Source organism: Aphelocoma coerulescens, chromosome 3, assembly GCF_041296385.1.
Source record: "Aphelocoma coerulescens isolate FSJ_1873_10779 chromosome 3, UR_Acoe_1.0, whole genome shotgun sequence".
Classification (NCBI taxonomy): Eukaryota; Metazoa; Chordata; class Aves; order Passeriformes; family Corvidae; genus Aphelocoma; species Aphelocoma coerulescens.
The window spans coordinates 65,782,399-65,800,781 of NC_091016.1; the positions used below are offsets into that span (position 1 = coordinate 65,782,399).

An 18,383-nucleotide genomic window follows, 5' to 3' on the forward strand; every position below is an offset into this window, starting at 1 on the left:
TTAGAGGTCTGGACAACAATGTTTTGTTTGCTCTTGACATTGTCTAGTGGTTTTCCAGTTGCTGATTCAGAGAAATGCAGTCTTTACTCTGTTTTGGAGAGACAAATGAGGTCGCTTGAAGTCATTCTCCAGCTTTTCTTTAGACTTTTCACCAACGTTTTTCCACAACCTTTGTCCTTGAACAAGCTTGTAGTGCATGGGCACTTTAGCAGTCATTCATATTTTTATCATGATTGATGTCCGACTCTTAGTTTTGTCAAGGAAGTAAATATTAACATAGTTGCTGATTTTCCAATACTACTTTTTTAAATTTCCTTGAGCAATATCTACATGTCAGTTTCTTTATCATATATTCCCCTCTTTATTTCCTTCTATCTTATGAACTTATTTTAGGATGACATTTTATTCAGACTATAGATTAGCAGTTGAGAGTTAATAGTCATGAAATCTGTTCCCATTTCTGTTGAAAAACCTAATTTGACCTTGGACAACTAATTTTTTCCCACTCTATTTTTAAAAGAGCTATTGTTAGGCTTGTCTTGCAAAGGGGCCTTAATCAGTGGTTTTGATATCGTTTACAATAAAATGCTCTTTGCAGGAGAACTGTGGCATTCTCTTTTTCCCTTTTCTTTCGTTTATGCTTTTTCCACCCCTTTCCTTTTTATATTTTTATGTTTAAACTCACTTTTCTCTTTTCATTACACATGGGTTAGAACTGTATCAAGGAACCCTGCATAATTTAAAATCTGTTGCAGAGTATTTCAGTTGCTCTCCTGATTAAATTTTATTGTAAGATATGCCAAAAATGTGCTTTCTTTGCATTATAAAATTAGATTAATGCATTTACCTAATATTTTAAAATTTATTTTTGTATCATATTTTTCCTTTTGCTTTTCACGCTAGTCCGTATACAGAGGATCTCCGGTTTGTACAGTGTTTCTATCTAATTTTTATTTTTCTTTCTGCTTGAAATTATTTTTTCTACAAATAATAGCATGGATTCGTCTTAAAAGTTTTCCATTACTTGCAAAACTTTTCTAAATGTGAAATTATACTTGTCTAAATGTGAAATTGCACTATTCAGTGTTTGGGTTTTTTTTAATTGAGAAACTTGTTTTGCAGAAATGCATTTCATAATTGCTATTCTTTGTATGTGGCAGTAACACATGTTTTCTTTTCTGTATAGATTAAACTTGTCAACATAAACTCCACTGATATTGCTGATGGCAGGCCTTCTATTGTGCTTGGCTTGGTTTGGACCATAATTTTATATTTTCAGGTACTACATTTTTTATACTTCAGAGTTGCTTGCTCAAACAATGGTTCAGATCATCCCTTTATATGAACTGGTGCAGTTCCAGTCTTTCATTGTAGCTAAATCACTTTGTAATTCCTGAATAAAGCAACAGTTGATGGTAGGGATGCTTCCCATTGAGTAAAATTAGATACTTTTCTATGGCGTAAATTGGTCTTTGCCTAGAACGGAGTTCCTTCGTCACTGAAACATATTCTTCTGCTTTCTCTAAAGAATACAATGTAGCAAAAGAGGAAAATAATTGTGGATTCGTGTTACAAGTATCTTTAGTAATCGCAGTGGTGACTGTGCTGTAAGTTTAACTCCAGTGCGCTGGGCGTCAGTCAGTAATTATTCTCAAACAATTCATGTAAACATGATTCACTGGTGATTTCACTGGAAGATGCAGATATTTGCAGGGATATAATTTAGCTGTGAATGATATAGATTGAGAAAGGGTGAATTTGTAGAGGAGAGAGCACTTGCATTCTGTTGAAGTTAGGTGGGAGGAAAAACTGGCTTCTAAATCCTGACCATATGAGTTAACAAAATGAGTCACTGTTCAACACTTAAAATAACAACTGATTTTATTGCTCTTCTTTATGGAGTTCTTTGGCTCCCTTGTAATGTCTCAGGGATGCTGTTCTCCTCAGCACCAACCACTGTGATGCCTCAATAGTTCAGAATTTGTCAGAATAAAAGTTAGTCAGAATGATATTAACATTTTCATTTATAGCTCATTGAGATGAACTGAGAAAATGATGCTTCTCAGACTTACTGAAACTCTAGTTCTCTGCATCAGTTTTACTTCATAGTTTTTTGACCTTTTCTATAGTTGTCACAGGCAGATACATAATTTTAACGTTATTGAAAGCAGAAATACATGGGAGCTGTGGTTCTCATTCTGGCAGACTCATTCTGCCATGTGACAAAACTTTGGATTTTAAGAGGACAGCATAAAAAATCTTGCAACATCCTCTGGTTGTAGCTTTGTCATGTTAAAGAACCAAATTGTTAGTCAAATTGTTAGTCAAATTAATGTTCTTGAAAGAATCAAGTTAATGATTTTCATTTGATGAAAGGCATAATTACTGTCCTACACCCTCAGGAAGCACTATTAATGCACTTTGCCTGTAGTACATTCACTGTTTCTTCACAAGGTACCTCTAAGCAAAAACACAATTGAATTTATGCCAGAACAGTACAACAGGAAGTAAAAAAACTATCCAGATGAGATCATTGAGGTCACTGCCACTCTTTAATTGAATGAGCCTCCTCTGAAATTAGTGGATTATTTTATAATCTGAACTCAAACTATATGTAAGTCATTGTCTCCTATTTTGGTGATAATTTGTCATAATAGATAACATGACACACTTGCCTATCGTTCTAAAATGTAGAGTGTCAAGTCAGTGATGTTTCGATGCCTAGTACTTCTGAATTTAAGACTATCACCTGGGGACATACATTAGTGTTTTTAAAGCTCCTTTAATGTATATTTAAATAAAACACAGTTAATCACAGCTTCTGCCCTACTTTATTTTGGACAGTTTTATTGAGAAATTATTAAAGAAACTGGTGTGAATTATCTACAAAGAGTCCATTAACATTTTTTCTCTGCAGATTGAAGAGCTTACCAGCAACCTCCCACAGCTGCAGCCCTTGTCTAGCAGTGCTTCTTCTGTGGAAAGCGTTGTCAGTTCAGAAACTGCAAGTCCCCCAAGCAAACGGAAGGTGGTAACCAAGGTCCAAGGAAGCGCCAGGAAGGCTTTGTTAAAATGGTTACAGTACACAGCAGCAAAGTGAGTAACCTACAGATGAACTGATTTTATATTTTAAGTGCAAGCTTTTTGTTCAGGTTCTGAGCTCTCTCAGTCAGGAGTCATCCTTTCACTCTGTATTTTTACAGTACCTTCCAATGTATATAATTATATAGCCCCTCATCATATTGTTTTTGACAACTGAGGCTGAACCGTACAACAATCAAGTAATAAGTAATGATTTACATGAATTTTACATGCAATAATATTTTATAGTTTCTGACAAATGAATGGGATTATCTCTGACAGAATGAGGAGCTGAAAGGGGAATTAGATGTCTGAATGACAGTGCATTAGTCCCGCTGCCAAAACACTTGATGTGACACTGCCAGTACCACACTGATTAAGCATTCCTCAGTGAAAGCTTGTAGGAACACAAAATTCTGGCACTTGCTGTTGAAAGGCAAGTGATGAAAAGTTATGTATATCCTTCTGCAGTTCTCTGATACAATGGAAATATTATTACACACATTGCCCTGGATCTTCATTCTTCTTAATCCAAATTATTTTGGAGTTATTTCTTGCTATGTCTTGTTAACTTAAGAATTTTCTCCTTTACTGTAAGATTATCCCATGCTGCTTCAGCTTTCAAGAAGGCATTAACCACTCCCATAAATTAGGTCAACGATACTATAGTAGTTTGATAGCTTCCAAATTAAAAAAATACGTATGAGAGGTGTAAAATAACATGGATTTATTTGCTCCAATTAAAGAGTCACTGCTATTTGAATACATCAGTTGTGCAAAGTATAGAGGGGAAATGCTCAGTTATTGAATGGTGCCTCAGAAAAAAGAAATGTAATTGCAAAGATTCAGATGTTATCCACCGGTAGAATACAGTAATTTACAGTGCAGTGCAGTCTCATTTGAGTTTCTTCCTTTGCACTGTTGTTGGTAAGATACCAGCAGTGGAAAGTGATCAGCTTCTATTTCCAGACATGCAAACAAACAAAATGCAAAATAGATTCATAAACTAAACTGTCAGTTTTATTGGGAAGAGTAGATAAAATGTGTTGAAAGAAGCCTAGTGATACCTAGTGGTACACTTCACCTAGGCCTGTTTCTCATTGTAGTTTGCAAGGATTACTTCCTTAAAGTCAGTAAAAGTGTTTCACTGATCATAGTGAGATTTAAATGGAGCTTCACTCAGTTACTATTGCTTGAACCTCCCGATGGCAAGACTACCTTAGTGTCTTAGTGTCCTGAAAGGATGCTTGCTTGCTTGCTCAAAGTTAAAAACAGTCTTGCTGTCAATGGACCCCCGTGTCTTTCAGAATTACTGGTAAAAGAAGCAGTGATTCAGTTCTGATTACTTTCTTATTGTATACTATTTCTGGATCATTTGTGTTTATTTTTTAGTGGACATATTAAGTTTTCTGGGTTATAGTATCATTCATGCTTTTGATAAGAACATAGAGAAATTTGTGTGTTATAGTTTCCTCTGAAAAGCAGTGATGTCACTGTTCATGCTATCATTTTGAAAAATAACAGGTTAGTGCAGGTTTTTTGGTATTTTATTTGTTTGATACTGATGTACCTAATTGAACTGCAGCAGTTTTAATGGAGTGAGATTTTTAGGGAGGGAGAGAATGGTGAATGGAAGTGTTTACATTCACAGACTCTCTGGATGTCATATGAGAACTTTGGTGCACTTCATTGTTCATTGCTTCATGGCTTATTGCCACTATCAAGCCCACTGGAGACAAATACATCATGTATATGATAAAAAACACGTGGATCTTCATAGGCAGAATTTAATTTATGCAGTGGATGGATGGAGCTGTATTTGACTTGATTAAGCATTACAGGAACAAGTGGTTTAGGTTTAATGATGGGTAACCACTGGGTGGAGCATTCATGTCTCCTTCACTGTTTCATGTAGTCTTGATGTTATTAGTAACTTCTTTCCCTTTCATATTCTTTAGGCAAGTTGGAATTGAAATCAAAGATTTTGGACAAAGTTGGAGGAGTGGTGTTGCATTTCATTCTGTTATTCATGCTATCCGCCCAGATTTAGTGGACATGGAGAAAGTGAGGGGAAGGTCAAATAGAGAAAACCTGGAAGAAGCCTTCACAATTGCAGAGGCAGAACTAGGAATTCCAAGGCTCCTTGATCCAGAAGGTACCTAATTCATAGTTGAAAAAATCTGAACTACTTGCATAGCGAAGCCAGATGTGCTAATTCATAGTGTTTAGACATTTGAACAGCATTTTATGCTATTCAGCTAAAAATTTAATTTTCCATGTTTTATACTTGTCTAGATGTGGATGTTGAAAAGCCAGATGAAAAGTCTGTCATGACCTATGTAGCCCAGTTTTTGAAGTACTATCCCGATCCTCATCATACAGTGACTGATGTGCCGGAGAATGATGTAAGTTTCTGTTGCATAACTATAAAACAGTTTATAATGAAAGGGGGCTTGATAAATACATTTTAAAATTTTCTTACGGCTTATTGATTTACTTTTGATGAGCAGTTCAAGTGACAAGCAAGCACAATAAGAAAACTGGGAAAGTTTAGCTGAGAATAAAGGAACAAGTGTTGCAGATGTTTAGTAGGCGGAGAAAACAAAATGGTGATCCTGCTGATATTTTCCTCTTTTCAGGTGTAGTGGGAGCAAAAAATAACACAAACAGTTATTGTAGATAGTAGCAAACCAGTGAATCCTACAGTTCCTTAACAGCATAACACCAATGAGATTTCAATAATTTGTTACCTGAAGCTGTAGATACAAAAAATGCTGCTAGCGAGGATTTTCTTGTTATTTTCTAAGTCCATGAGAGACTTTTCTCTCTCACAGAAGAGGTGGCAGGGAATGTAAACAACCCAGACACCTGCAACCTTGAAAAGTATTGTTTATGGTATAGTAGAAAAATATTTTGACAATGGATGTTTTAGGATTTTAGCCAATCACCCCCAAAGGGTGGCTGGCCCTTTGTCCAATTAGGCTATGAAGAAAAAAGTCTATAAAAGAGTTTGTAAAATAATTAAATAAATCAATCTTGCTGCACAACTCCTGCCTGCTGGATCTTCTCCTCCTCCTCCTCCCTATGGCTGCGGGACACGGTGCTATACCGTAGGAACCAGGCCTGCGGTAATATGAAGCAATGTGTCATTTATGTTTCTATCACACTGGGTTTCTGGATAAGAACAAGAATGGTCCAAGATATTGCTTAGGTACAGCCTTCAGGCTTTTATGCCTGAGAGGCATTTACAATTTTGACACTTGTTCCTTTCTGTTTCACACAGATGTTTAACTGTTTGCTCTAAGGAATTGTTTTCAATCATGTTTTTTCCTTGGAATATGATTTATGTATGCTCTAGTGCATTGGCTTTGCACTAGAATGATATACTCAGCAATGCCAATTTATCATGACTCACTTCCTAGTCCTGATTTGCTTTCTTCATGGCAAACACGGGAAGCACTGCTGAGACAATCTGCTCAGCCCCAGCAAGAGAGAAAGAAGAAGCATTTTTTATCTGTGTTTCTCTGCATTCCCTACAGAGGTAGAAAAGAGCTTTGAAATGAGTGAGTCTCCTTCCTTATGGCTGTGTGAGGCTGAGGTAGCTGTAGCTTTGCTTTTTGATTCCAGTGCCTGAGCACTGGAACTTGCAATTTTCCTTCCTGCAGCATTAATCTGAGGACATACTTGTGCCAGTGTCTCATCATCCCACTGGGGCTGCTGAAGAGGACTGAGTGAGCACTGAAGCCTCGTGCTGTGGCCTTTTCAGGCTAAGGCAGTCCTGCCATCCCCATACCGTGGCACACAGGGCAGCTTCTGCTGCCAGCAGCCTTGGCAAGGCTTTCTGACTGTGCTGGGATTGGGTTTTGAGGAACAACCTCACCCCCTTCCCCCAAGCTTTATGCAGAGATGATGCAGGAGAATGCAGGGTTCAGCCATTCCATGCTCTGCCTGTCTCTGGCTATACCCACAGAGATGCTAGCACACAAGTCATGAAAGGGCAATTAATGAGTTGCATCCAGAATTCCAACTGAATTACTAGGGAGCAGAACAACACAAATCAATTTGACACGCTAACATGCTGATTTCAAAACCACTTCCTCTTCTTATATATCACTAAGATATTCCAATAGCAATCCACATTAATTTTGGTAGAAGTGCTGATCCCTTGCATGTCACACTGCAGAAACCAGTAAGGCTCAGACTTTGAGAAGAAAGTAAGAATTTGACATTGCACTAAATTTCTAATGTCATCATTCTTTGTTGGTAAGGTCCTCTTTGTTTCCTGGAGGAAGAACTATATTCCTTTTTACTGTCCTGGAGTATCCATGTCCATCTTTACATTATTTGGTTAGTTTAGTTACTTAGGACAGGACTCACCTTTAAAATCTAAAAGCTTGTAACACTGCACCTGTAGTCAGCAAGAGATAGACACTTTCCCAGATGGCATCTTTCTTAAGATGGTGTCCTAAACGAACTGTCCTCTGGAAGGCTGTGTTGCAGAGCATTTCAACAGAGATAAAACAGATTAATCCATCCCTTAGGTAATGATAGATAAAATGTTGTTGGCAGTTGATTAAAAAATTTGTTTGTTTTAGTGACCAGTATAATCCCCCTATTTTTAGCCTTTCTGTCTTTCTCCTGAAGTATAGTCTAAAGAAATACTTATCACACGACCCAGGTACCTGGGGGAGATAACTTTGCGAGACTCTTGTCCGCTGAACTCTTGGAGTAATCCTAATTTCTTGTTCAAGGATATATTTTACCTGATGTGTTAAGTGCCTGCTGTAGAATAAGTTGGACAGTAGATGTTAGATACAACTGCTTTTATCTGTCTTGCCTAAAGAACTGAAAAGGGCTTATCTCAGTTGCAGATGCCTACATTTAGTTAGAAGAGTCCTAGACTGGACTTTTGGTGAATTTTGGCATGGAGAAGGAGGGCAAGGGAAGATTTTTAACCCTCTTACCCACCCTCCAGCCAACTCAGCTGCTACTGTGTTTCCTCAAGATGTGTTGTCCACACAAATTCCTGTTCATCTTCCCTCCTGATTCAATGCTCAGTTTATAAAGAATTTGCTTTGGAAGAAGTGAAGTAATGATTGAAGCTTATCCCTTATTTGTGGTCAGAGGGAATAGCTATTTGCATGTGCATTTCCAGAATTAAAAGGGATCTAGTATCTCATTCATGGACCAGCTATGAACATACGTGAACTTGTGTAGTCAACACATCTCAAAGAATCACAGTTACTCTAAGGTAAGTAATTATTTGGCCAGATAAAATAAATCATGTAGTGACTAGCAACCTGGAAATCAGATCTAATATGAAAACTGTTTCACTAGATGTGATACAGACACGTGAACTTGATAACAGTTCTAAGTACATCTTGTATTCCTACATGTGTGGCTCTTACTATTCTCTCTGGACTTTCTGCCTGCTTTGCTTTATTTTATTTTATTTTGCTTCTTTTTTTTTTTTCCTGCTTCTCGTTTTCCCATTTGTTTCATATTGCTAGGAACTTCAAGATATCCCAACTTTTGTCATTTCTTTTATGAAATTTAAGGTAAGGGTATATGTTCAGAATAATTGCTTGAATTGGACCTTTCATGGTTGTTATCTTTTTCATCCTGCACTTATTTGACTTTAGATTTGGGGTTTTTTAATGTACATTGGTTTGCTAACCTCAAGGTAATCTTTCTAGAAAAGCAATATATTAACATGATGAATCTAGGTTCTCTCTCTTACGTAAGATGATCCTAAGACCCTAATGCTTTATTTTGCAAATAACAGAAATACTATTGAAAAGCAAGTTAACTTTCCTATAATAAATCTCAGACTATGCTTTTGGTTTTCTTAAGTATAGCTATAAACATGAAATAAATAGATTTAGTTCAATGTTTCTACACATCTAATCTCATTTTAGATGAGTATTTTTGTATGTCTTTAGGTTTATAGAGTAGATACTAGAGTGTATGATTGTGTAAGTTATGTGTGTGGCCTGTGGGTTGGAAGGAGAGCGTATTCATCTGTAATCGCATGACATGTGCTGCTCCTTTTTCGTCTAAATTATGATATTTTAAAAAATATACTTTTTTAACCATCCTAGACTTTTAGATACTTCTAACTTTCTAGTATTAACTGAGAGAAGTTCAGAAATCTAACACAGAGTATATGAAATGAGCATTCACAGGTGAAATTGGAAGACTGCAGAAGTGAATATATAGTGAAATAAATAGTAGATGTCACTGCAGTCAGTCAATAGTGTTTATAGTTTGACCCAATCCAGTTAGTTGCCTAGATTCAACATTCTTGGAGGTTTTTTGGTTGGGATTTTTTTTTTAAATAAATATGTAAAATAGATTATTTTTAAGTGACTAGGATCAAGGGTTCATCTTCATCTCACATTATGTATATCTAACTAGTGATGTATTGAAGCAAAGATTTATACTGATAGCAGAATTATTCCAATATTCTCAATCCATTCAAGCACGTTTGGGCACCATTAATGGGACTTTATATGTCCTTAGGCTTACACAGCCACAGTGCATTGCTTGTTAAGTCAGAGGAGATTTGAAGTGGTAAAAGCTCTGCCAATTTCCTTATCATGGTATAAATTTAACTGTACTTAAAGATCACACCCTCAAAATATTTCTGATGTAAAGTCTTTCTCTTCTCATGCTCTGATGAGCAAGTAATTCAGAAGATATTCCTGTCATCTCTGACATTTTTATGCCAGCAGAGTTCCCCAGTGTAAGAGGAATTTCCTGAGCAGCAGCTGCAAAAATAGCTGTCTGAGCTTTTCCAGGGATTTAGTCTACTTCTGCAGATAGTCTTTAATAGCTCATCCCTGAAGGTGATGCCTGGCTCAGCACTCACCCTGTCTGTGATACTGCTTTCAGGGAGTGAGTTTCAGTAACATATATACATCCAGTAACACTTACATATTTATATATATTTATATATATTTATATATATAAATATATATTTATATATATTTATATATATATATTTATATATATATATATTTTAATATATTTTTATATATTTATATATATATTTATATATATCAGCTAGAGTTTTCAAAAGGAACAGCATAAGCAATTGAATTTATGCATAAAATTTTTTGAAGGGATTTCATTTTCTCAGTACATATGCAATACAATAGTTCAATGTCCCTGAAAAACATGTGACCTAACTTTTTTGGATTTAAAAGGTAATATTTGAAAATTCTATTGTGTCTGTGCCTGAGAATTTGAACAGTTCACCTAGTTCATAATTACATATTAGAAAACTAAACAAAATAGTCCTTTTCCAATCCATAATTAAGATTCTCGTTATATTTTTAGCTCTTCAAACCCTGGAGTATTCTGTATTACGTCATTTTCAAATTAACTCTGGCATATCAGTTAATGAAATAATGCTTTGATTTTGAGTCTGGGCTGAAAAGCTTCTTTGCAAATTTAAAATTTACCTCCTTATCATATTGGAACTCATAAACATTTTTTTCTAAATACCTTCTTTGATGTTCCTTGTCAGTTGAGTGCTCCAGTTCTGTTTATCTCTACAAATCAGTGAATATTCATGGAATTGTGTAAGGATAAATTAATATTTTAAAGTGCTGCTTGGAAGTAGCATACCGAGTGAACCACAGGATTGTAGGTAAATAAATGGATCAGAGATCAATGTTCCTCATGCTGGAGAAAGGACAAATAGTTATATTTATTCTAGATAACTTCCATTTGGTGGTTTATGTTCTGATCTGTATACTACTTCACATATGCAGGCTTTATATCTGTGAGAATGTCCTTTTGATATTTTTTTATTAGGAGTAAGAATGACTAGGCACTAATGAAAGTCTTTTTTCAAGAATGATAGCTCATTAAATCTGCTGGGTGTTGATGACAAGTGCCTTGGTGTCTAAGAAAGTGAATCTCTTCTGTTGATTACCCAAACTGAGACTTTAAAGTGCTTTAGTGTCAACCAGGGACTACAGAATCTAATTTGCAGGTGATAAGTGAAGTACTGAACTGGAAACCTGTGAAAACATATGAATAAATAAATACAAGGTTTAGCATGCATTTTTGCACAATGTCTTTTATGGCATCCAGTTAGGTAGTTACTGAAGCACTTACTTTTGCAATTAAGCAAAGTAATCAAAAGTTTGCCTAAATAAATAGTTTTTTAAAATACACAAGGCTAAATGCCACCTGTTAACTTAATCTTTTCACTTAGGATCAGAGAAATAGTATGTGGTTTAAGGGAGGTGGGGCTGTTCCTGTGTATTTATCTTCAGGTACCACAGAGGTATTTTTAATCCCAGAGATACTCTATTTCAAGAAGATTGAGTCAGACTGGGTTTTAGCCATTATCAAATTTTTAAACTGTGATGACAGGAACCTTGCAAAATACCTGCTTTGCTCAGATTACTGTATGAACAGGCACATAGATGCTTTGTCAAAAAACACATACTGTGTTTCAGGCACATAGATGCTTTGTCAAAACCTTACTTTAAGGAGTAATCTGAGTGTGAGCCATAGAGGAATATAAAACAGTGTTTAACGAAACTGAATTTTATAGTTTGAATTAGAAGTAATGTACAGAACATAGGGGTACACTTGTTCTCTTCATGACTTCAAGAATGTCTTCCTTAAAGTTTCGGTCAGTAAGATTGCTACAGGATTTTCAATCCATTAAGATGCATAGTTTAGTGTTGCTTTTATGGACCTGGCAGCTAAATACTAATAGAAATCTCAGTAGTCTCACTAAAGTTATAGCTTCTTAAGAACAGAGCAAATTTAATACCAAAGTTCTTTTTTTCATGGCTGAATGAGTTAAGATTCTCTCTGTTTATATTCTGCTTGGTTGGATTTGATGATCTTAGAGATCTTTCCAACCTGAATGATTCTATGACTTTCCCCGTAGGGGGATAGTCATGAATTTGCTGGTTTTCTCAAACAATCTAGATGGCTTCTTCCGACACACAGATCAGAAGAATAGAAATTTTATTCTCCTTCTCTATACTTAAATGAATTAAGAATTTAGAAGCGCTAGGAGTTTTTGCTTCTTGGAACACTGTGTGGGTTCAAGGAAAGCCCAGTATTACAGGTAGCTGGAGCAGGGGAATGTCATATCTGTCATATACTGTTTCTCAGATACCAGCCTTTGTGTGTCACAAGACAGGAGCATAAGCTACAGAGAACTTTGTTCCAGCACAGCTGCTCTAGCAGCATGTTAACCTCACTGCAACTCCCTGGCTATCAAGATAACTGTGATAATTGCACATCTGTTGTGAAAATTGTGTCCAACCAACTACCACTGTTTTGAGTAGAAGCTCAGTAAAAGAGTTAGTAGAAATACATCAAAGGTTTCTTTCTTATCTGAGGAACCTGTCCTTTCCTTGGCTGAGATGGAGCAATAGCTCTGTGTTTTTAAAATTAATAAGGGAAGTTATATTTTACATATTTTAGAAAGCTTTCAAAGAAAGGAACCATAAATTGGCTTCTTTCCCATGTCAGGATCATTTCTTAAAAGACAGTTCTTTGTTCCTCAAATGGAGTCAGTGACTACTCTTTTTATCCTGTGTTCCAGTTTTCCTTCTCTCATGTAATGCTTGAAATGTAATCACTCATTTTAGTTGGTTAGCTTATATGATGAGATATTACATTTGTTCACTGTAATAGACAGATTTGTTCTTTGTTTCTGAAAAATTTTACCGTAATAAGGCTTCTTTGGTTTCAAAAAGTAGCTTCTGATTAACAGCCAACACATCTGGTTCATTGTTTGGAAATCTGAGATGGACACTTGTATCCTACTTGACCAGCCTGCTTACACAGAATACTTTCTGGTTTTTGATAGCCTTTGGATATAACATGCTCAGAGACCTGAGACTTCCTGTTAGTATTTTTCTGTCCACTGCCAGGTCACTGAATTCTGCAGAGAACTTTGCAGCCTTACAAAGCTGCAGTGCCATGACAAACTGAAATGTTAAAGGAAAGCTGTAAAACAAATACGCTTTTCTTCAAAGCTATAAAATGGAATTGAAGGAAGAGAAACTGAATATAATTGGGTTTTCTTTCTTTCTTTTCATTTTCTGTGGTAAAATATTCAAAATATTGTGCTAACTTCTGAACTTGGAGCTTGATGTTAAGGATTACCCTGAAGTCAATCAGACAATAGCTTTTTTTTTCAGCAATAGCAGATCAGCTAATAAAATGGTGGTAAAAGATAAAAAAATCCTCTCCTGTCTCAGCTCAATTAACTTCTACTGATAATTGACTTTGAAAATCTGTTGAAGACTAGAATTAGTTAGGATAGCTTAAAGATGTCTTTAAAGAACTTTGTGTTAATTTAACATCAGATGAAAACTGCAAATAATATCTCTGACACTGCAATGTTCCAGTTTGTCATGATTTCACAACTGTAAGACTCATGTCTAGTTGCTGAATTCTCTCATACTGAGAAAGTGCTTTTCACTTAGACTGTAAGAAGGTAAATGATGAGAGAATTGGGCACTTTTGCTTTTACTACAGCTAATGACCTTGACTTGACATAGAGATGATATTTTCTGGACTACATCTGACAGCTCTACTAAAATGCTGCAATGTTTTTTTTTTAATGTGTGGTTGTACTATATCATAGAAGGAAGACAGACTGGTGCTAAGAGACCTAAAAGTGTGGGCAGAACAATTCGAAAGAGACATAGCCAGAGCACAGGTGGCAGAAACAAGCTTCCAAGAGAAATACCAGGTAAGCAGCAGGGAAATTATGTAAGATAACAAATTATTGTCATCATTATGTGTAACATGTACTGCAGTATTTTAAGCAATCTGTATATATGAGTGAGTATAGTGTTGTTTAAAGAAATAAGGACGCAAAATGTCTTGCCTGTTATTGGTGGAGGAATTATAATGTCAGCTCGAGCTTTGCTACATAGGACAGTGCACAGATGGTTTACCTAACAGGGAGGTTTTCCCTGCAGTATGGAGAGGGACTGTCCTAGTTAGAAGAGAGCTTGTGTCTGTGCCATCCTTCTAGATCCTGCATGATTTAGCTGAGATAGGAGGTATGACTGAAGGCTGGATGAGGTGACAGGTGGAGAGGGCAGGGCTTGGAGTTTCATTTTCATCCACTCTCTCAGAGGTTAATGTCCAAATAAGAAATACAAAGCTTGGTCTAAATTTTCTGCTGAAGCTTGACTGTTCTCTAAATGCAGCCACTGTCCCAAGTAGCATTAAATCCAGTTACTATTTTATCTGATCAGTTATTATCTCATTTCATATATGGTTCAGGCATCTGATAATTGAAGTCCTTTTATTTATCTATAGTGATAACCTATATATAAATAATAACTATAGAAGTAAATATACAAGTGCTGTTCCTCTTTGGGAAAGATTAGGACTCTGATCAGTACAAATTTTTCATAGTTTATGATACTACATAAATGTTAAAGAATTTAGCTCCTTGACTCTGTACTGCAATTGATTTGATTTTCTCTTTGTGCAGTCATTTAAGCATTTCAGAGTACAATATGAGGTAAAAAGGAAACAGTTTGAACTTGCAACCCAGTCAGTAAGGAAAGATGGCAAATTATCACTTGATCAAGCTGTGGTGAAGCAAGCATGGGAGAGAGTTTCTTCCAGGGTAAGCTGAAAATCATTGTGATATGTATTTTTTTATTAAATGAAGGGTGGAATTTAAAATCATTTAAACACCTGTTTGCTATTGATTTTATTAGGCATTAGGAACCTAAAAGTGGACCAAATTTCTGGCACTGCTGAATTATTTTGCTTTTTTTTTGAGAGTATTTACTGTACTATCATCTTTAATATTGCTCAAAGATAGAATATGAACTTCAAGAAAAGGACTATACTCTGAGATTTCCCTTTATTTGAAAGAATGATAACAGTGCTCAGCCAAGTTCAAAACACTATTGATAGAAAGAAAAGCATACACAATGCACCTTCCAAACCCAGTGTTCTAATGTAAACTGCTAGTTATTTGAGAAATTCTAATACAACATTTTTTTAGTATTGCTAAAAAACTTTCTGTGTAATACTGAATACTTTACCAATAAATGAGGTTTTAATTCTATTTTTGACCTGTTTGCAAAAGTAATAAGTTAACATTAGTATTTATGATTGGAATTTTACACAACTGAATGAAAAATCCCAAGCAAGTTATACTGTTTATCCCAAGTAAAAAGTTAATAAAACATTATTAGTAGGACATATCCATACTGCATATATATATATTTTTATGTAATATATTTAACAGAAGATCTGTTTAAAATTCTGGAGTTTTCACATAATTTTTATGCTGTTTTCACTCCCATAACTGGCATTGCCAGTAAGACACAGTGTTTTACTGCTATGTTCTCTCGCCACAGTCCTTTGAGACTCATTTGAACCTTACATATAAAAAGTATGTTCAAAATAAAGATACAAAGATTTTAGGCAGGAGCATGAATTAAATGACAGTGGCAGAAAAAGGTCTTGCATCTCTTACTGTGCCTATTAACTGATGAAATTCAGATATTTTGCTTCTCAGTTGTTCCAGGTTATTTGTGATTGTTCTGTACTTCAATTACCATTCAGAAAGGGAAATATGTAAATCAAAAAATTCTTGTAGAGATTTTTTTGCGTGTCAGAATGCTGCAATTTCCAAACTCATGTGGAGTAATATGCCTAGACTTATGTCTCAGTTATACTCTGTTACATGGGGGTTTGATCTTACAGTGTAAAGTCTGATTTTTATCAGTGTGCTTGTTTGTATTACTTAGCAAGGGAGGAATTTCAGTACTTTTACTTTTATTTCCTAGATGCTTGACTGGCACATACACCTTGATAAATCTCTTCCTGCACCTTTGGGTACCATAGGTGCTTGGCTCTACAGGGCAGAGGCCGCTCTGAGAGAAGAAGTAACTGTTCAGCAAGCTCATGAGGAAACAGCAAACACAATACACAGGAAGCTTGAACAACATAAGGTAGATGTACATGCATTCATTCTGTGCATTATCTTTCATTGTTTCCACAGTTTTAAATGATCCATTCTCTACAAAGATAATTATTTCTAGTTACTGTGGGTTGTGTTGTCTTGGTGGCTAAAGCTTGGTGTCTTGTCATGGTGACTTGAACTGTGATATCTGTGTATCTTACAGCCAATATTCGGAATTGTTTTTGAGTGTTCTTGCTCCTTCTATCTGAAAGATATCAGGTATTAGTATTTTAATTTCAATGGTAAAATTCCATAGGGAGCTCATAGTGTTGGGTATGCTGTTCAACCAGTATGAACTAATTGGGTGAAACAGGAAAGAGGGAATAAATGCACTAACTGTGCTGACAGTCAGTGCAGGCAACAGGCATGGAGGGGAGAAAATGAGAATGAAATGAATTTTCCTAGTGTTGTGATGGTATGATAGCCATCTGTGATGGCAGATAGCATGCTGTGGTAAACAGGAAACTTTTCGAGATGAATTTAAATAATTGTACCATTATTCTTTGCTGAGTCCAAGTTCTCATTTAAAATCAAAACTGTGAGTTTTTTTCTGTGGATTTGCATAATATGTGTGATAAAAATATATTGCTGAAAAAATATGCTGGTGAGATGGTAAAAGAAACTGAACCAGTAAATGAAAGGGAAAAGATGGTGTAGAGAAAGGCAGTACTTGTGGCTATATTGTTTTATATTGTTTTTTTTCCTCCTGAATCACTACTATTTTAAAACTTGCTTGTAAATTTGTTATTTTTTGTGTTTAGGATATGGGTAGGGTTTTTTCATCAAAAAGTATTATATATTATGTTATATAATGAAAAGCTGGGAAGTTTCATGGTTATCTGATTACTTTTTATTAGAACAATTGTAGCCCTTTTAACTTCAGTAGTAACTAATGAAATTTTAAAAAAACAATGTTAAAATCTGTAAGGAAGATACGGATTTTTTCAGGGTCTTGTCTCTTGTAATGCTAAATTTCATTCTTAGTAGCGTCAAATGTTTCAGGATTCCTAGGATTTGACATTTGTTTAAAAAAAACAAAACAAGTCAAACACTCTTTTGTTCTTAGAATGTGAACACTGTAGACCTCCTTTTGATACATTCATAAGAAGTACAAAAGAGTGTGCCCTAAACTGTTTTTTATCTGCATCAGAAATGCTGTGGTGAAGGATTTCTCTGCCAACAAATAAACTTTGATTTAGGTTTATCTGTGCCAGGGGAGTTTTCCCATGGGAGTGGGATGGAAAAAGCTTCCAAGAGAAGCATATATAATTATATCTCTTCTGGAGTTTGTTTTGTTGCTCAGATTTGAATTGATGAATCCTAATGTGCTACTGGATAGTACCAGAAGTGCATTAGTGTGGTTTTTTCAGTCCTTGTTTCCTTTCTTCCTTCTGGTTTGTTTGTTTGTTATGGATTTGTTCAGATGACATCATTGCTTTCTTTTTTATCTTTGTCTCATATGACAATGGGTTATTTTAGTGAACTTTTACCGCTTATGGCCATTTTGTATTTAGTACAAAATATACCAGCTTATTTGGACAAATCTCATAGAATCAGAAAAGCATTTATATTTATTTCAGTTGATATTGCTACCAAGATCCAGAAATTAACAGAAATTAATGTCTATGCTTGTTGAGGGTCATTTCCCAGAGCAGGATTTTATTTTCTGAAAATGCTGCGTATAAGTTTTGATGAGCTTCCTGTTGATGTTGGATGAAGCTACTGGGTTTTATTTTGACTAACCACTGCATGTTAGGGGCATCCCGTTTTGTATGGCAAGGTCTCAAATGCAGCTGAGATATTTGTTCCAAATCTTTCCTTTATGTGTGACTATGTCAGTCACAGGAGCATTCACCATGGTAAAACCAGCACTTCACCTGCATCTGAGAAAGCCTAGTTCATTTGTCTTCACAGCAAGGTGTTGGCTGAAGTGGAAAACAATGAAAACCCAGGCGGGTTGATGGGGATAGTGGGGCCATTTGGTGAGCTGAGCCAGAGAATTACCACTGGTTCATCCTTGTGGAAACGCTGGGTGTTGGCTGGGGATAAGCCCTTCCTTAGCACGTAGGAATAAGTACATATTTATCATCGGTACAGAAACCTGCATTTTGTTCCCTCAGGTGAAAGGGGAGAAGCCTTTGTACGATCTTCTTTGCTAGCAGGCTTCTGAGCACCTTTGTGCTAGCAGCTGTCTGTCTGCAGTAAAAAAAACCCCACCATTCTGTGCCCTCTCAGCCGCTCTCTGGGGACTTGACATGTTCCTGCTAACAGTCTCTCTTCAAAGACTGCTGCCAGTCATTCATTTTAATATGTA

General features: G+C 35.9%; 1 protein-coding gene across 1 annotated transcript in view; it reads left to right on the forward strand.

The window, feature by feature from the left end:
- The window catches only part of SYNE1 (spectrin repeat containing nuclear envelope protein 1), a 285,161-nt gene that overhangs the window by 57,134 nt on the left and 209,644 nt on the right, over window positions 1-18,383 (forward strand). Inside the window, exons 5-11 of the mRNA XM_069010651.1 lie at window positions 1,187-1,279; window positions 2,918-3,096; window positions 5,040-5,236; window positions 5,377-5,486; window positions 13,715-13,822; window positions 14,579-14,716; window positions 15,894-16,058. Coding sequence (XP_068866752.1) covers window positions 1,187-1,279; window positions 2,918-3,096; window positions 5,040-5,236; window positions 5,377-5,486; window positions 13,715-13,822; window positions 14,579-14,716; window positions 15,894-16,058 — 990 coding nt within the window. The remainder of the gene's footprint in view (window positions 1-1,186; window positions 1,280-2,917; window positions 3,097-5,039; window positions 5,237-5,376; window positions 5,487-13,714; window positions 13,823-14,578; window positions 14,717-15,893; window positions 16,059-18,383) is intronic.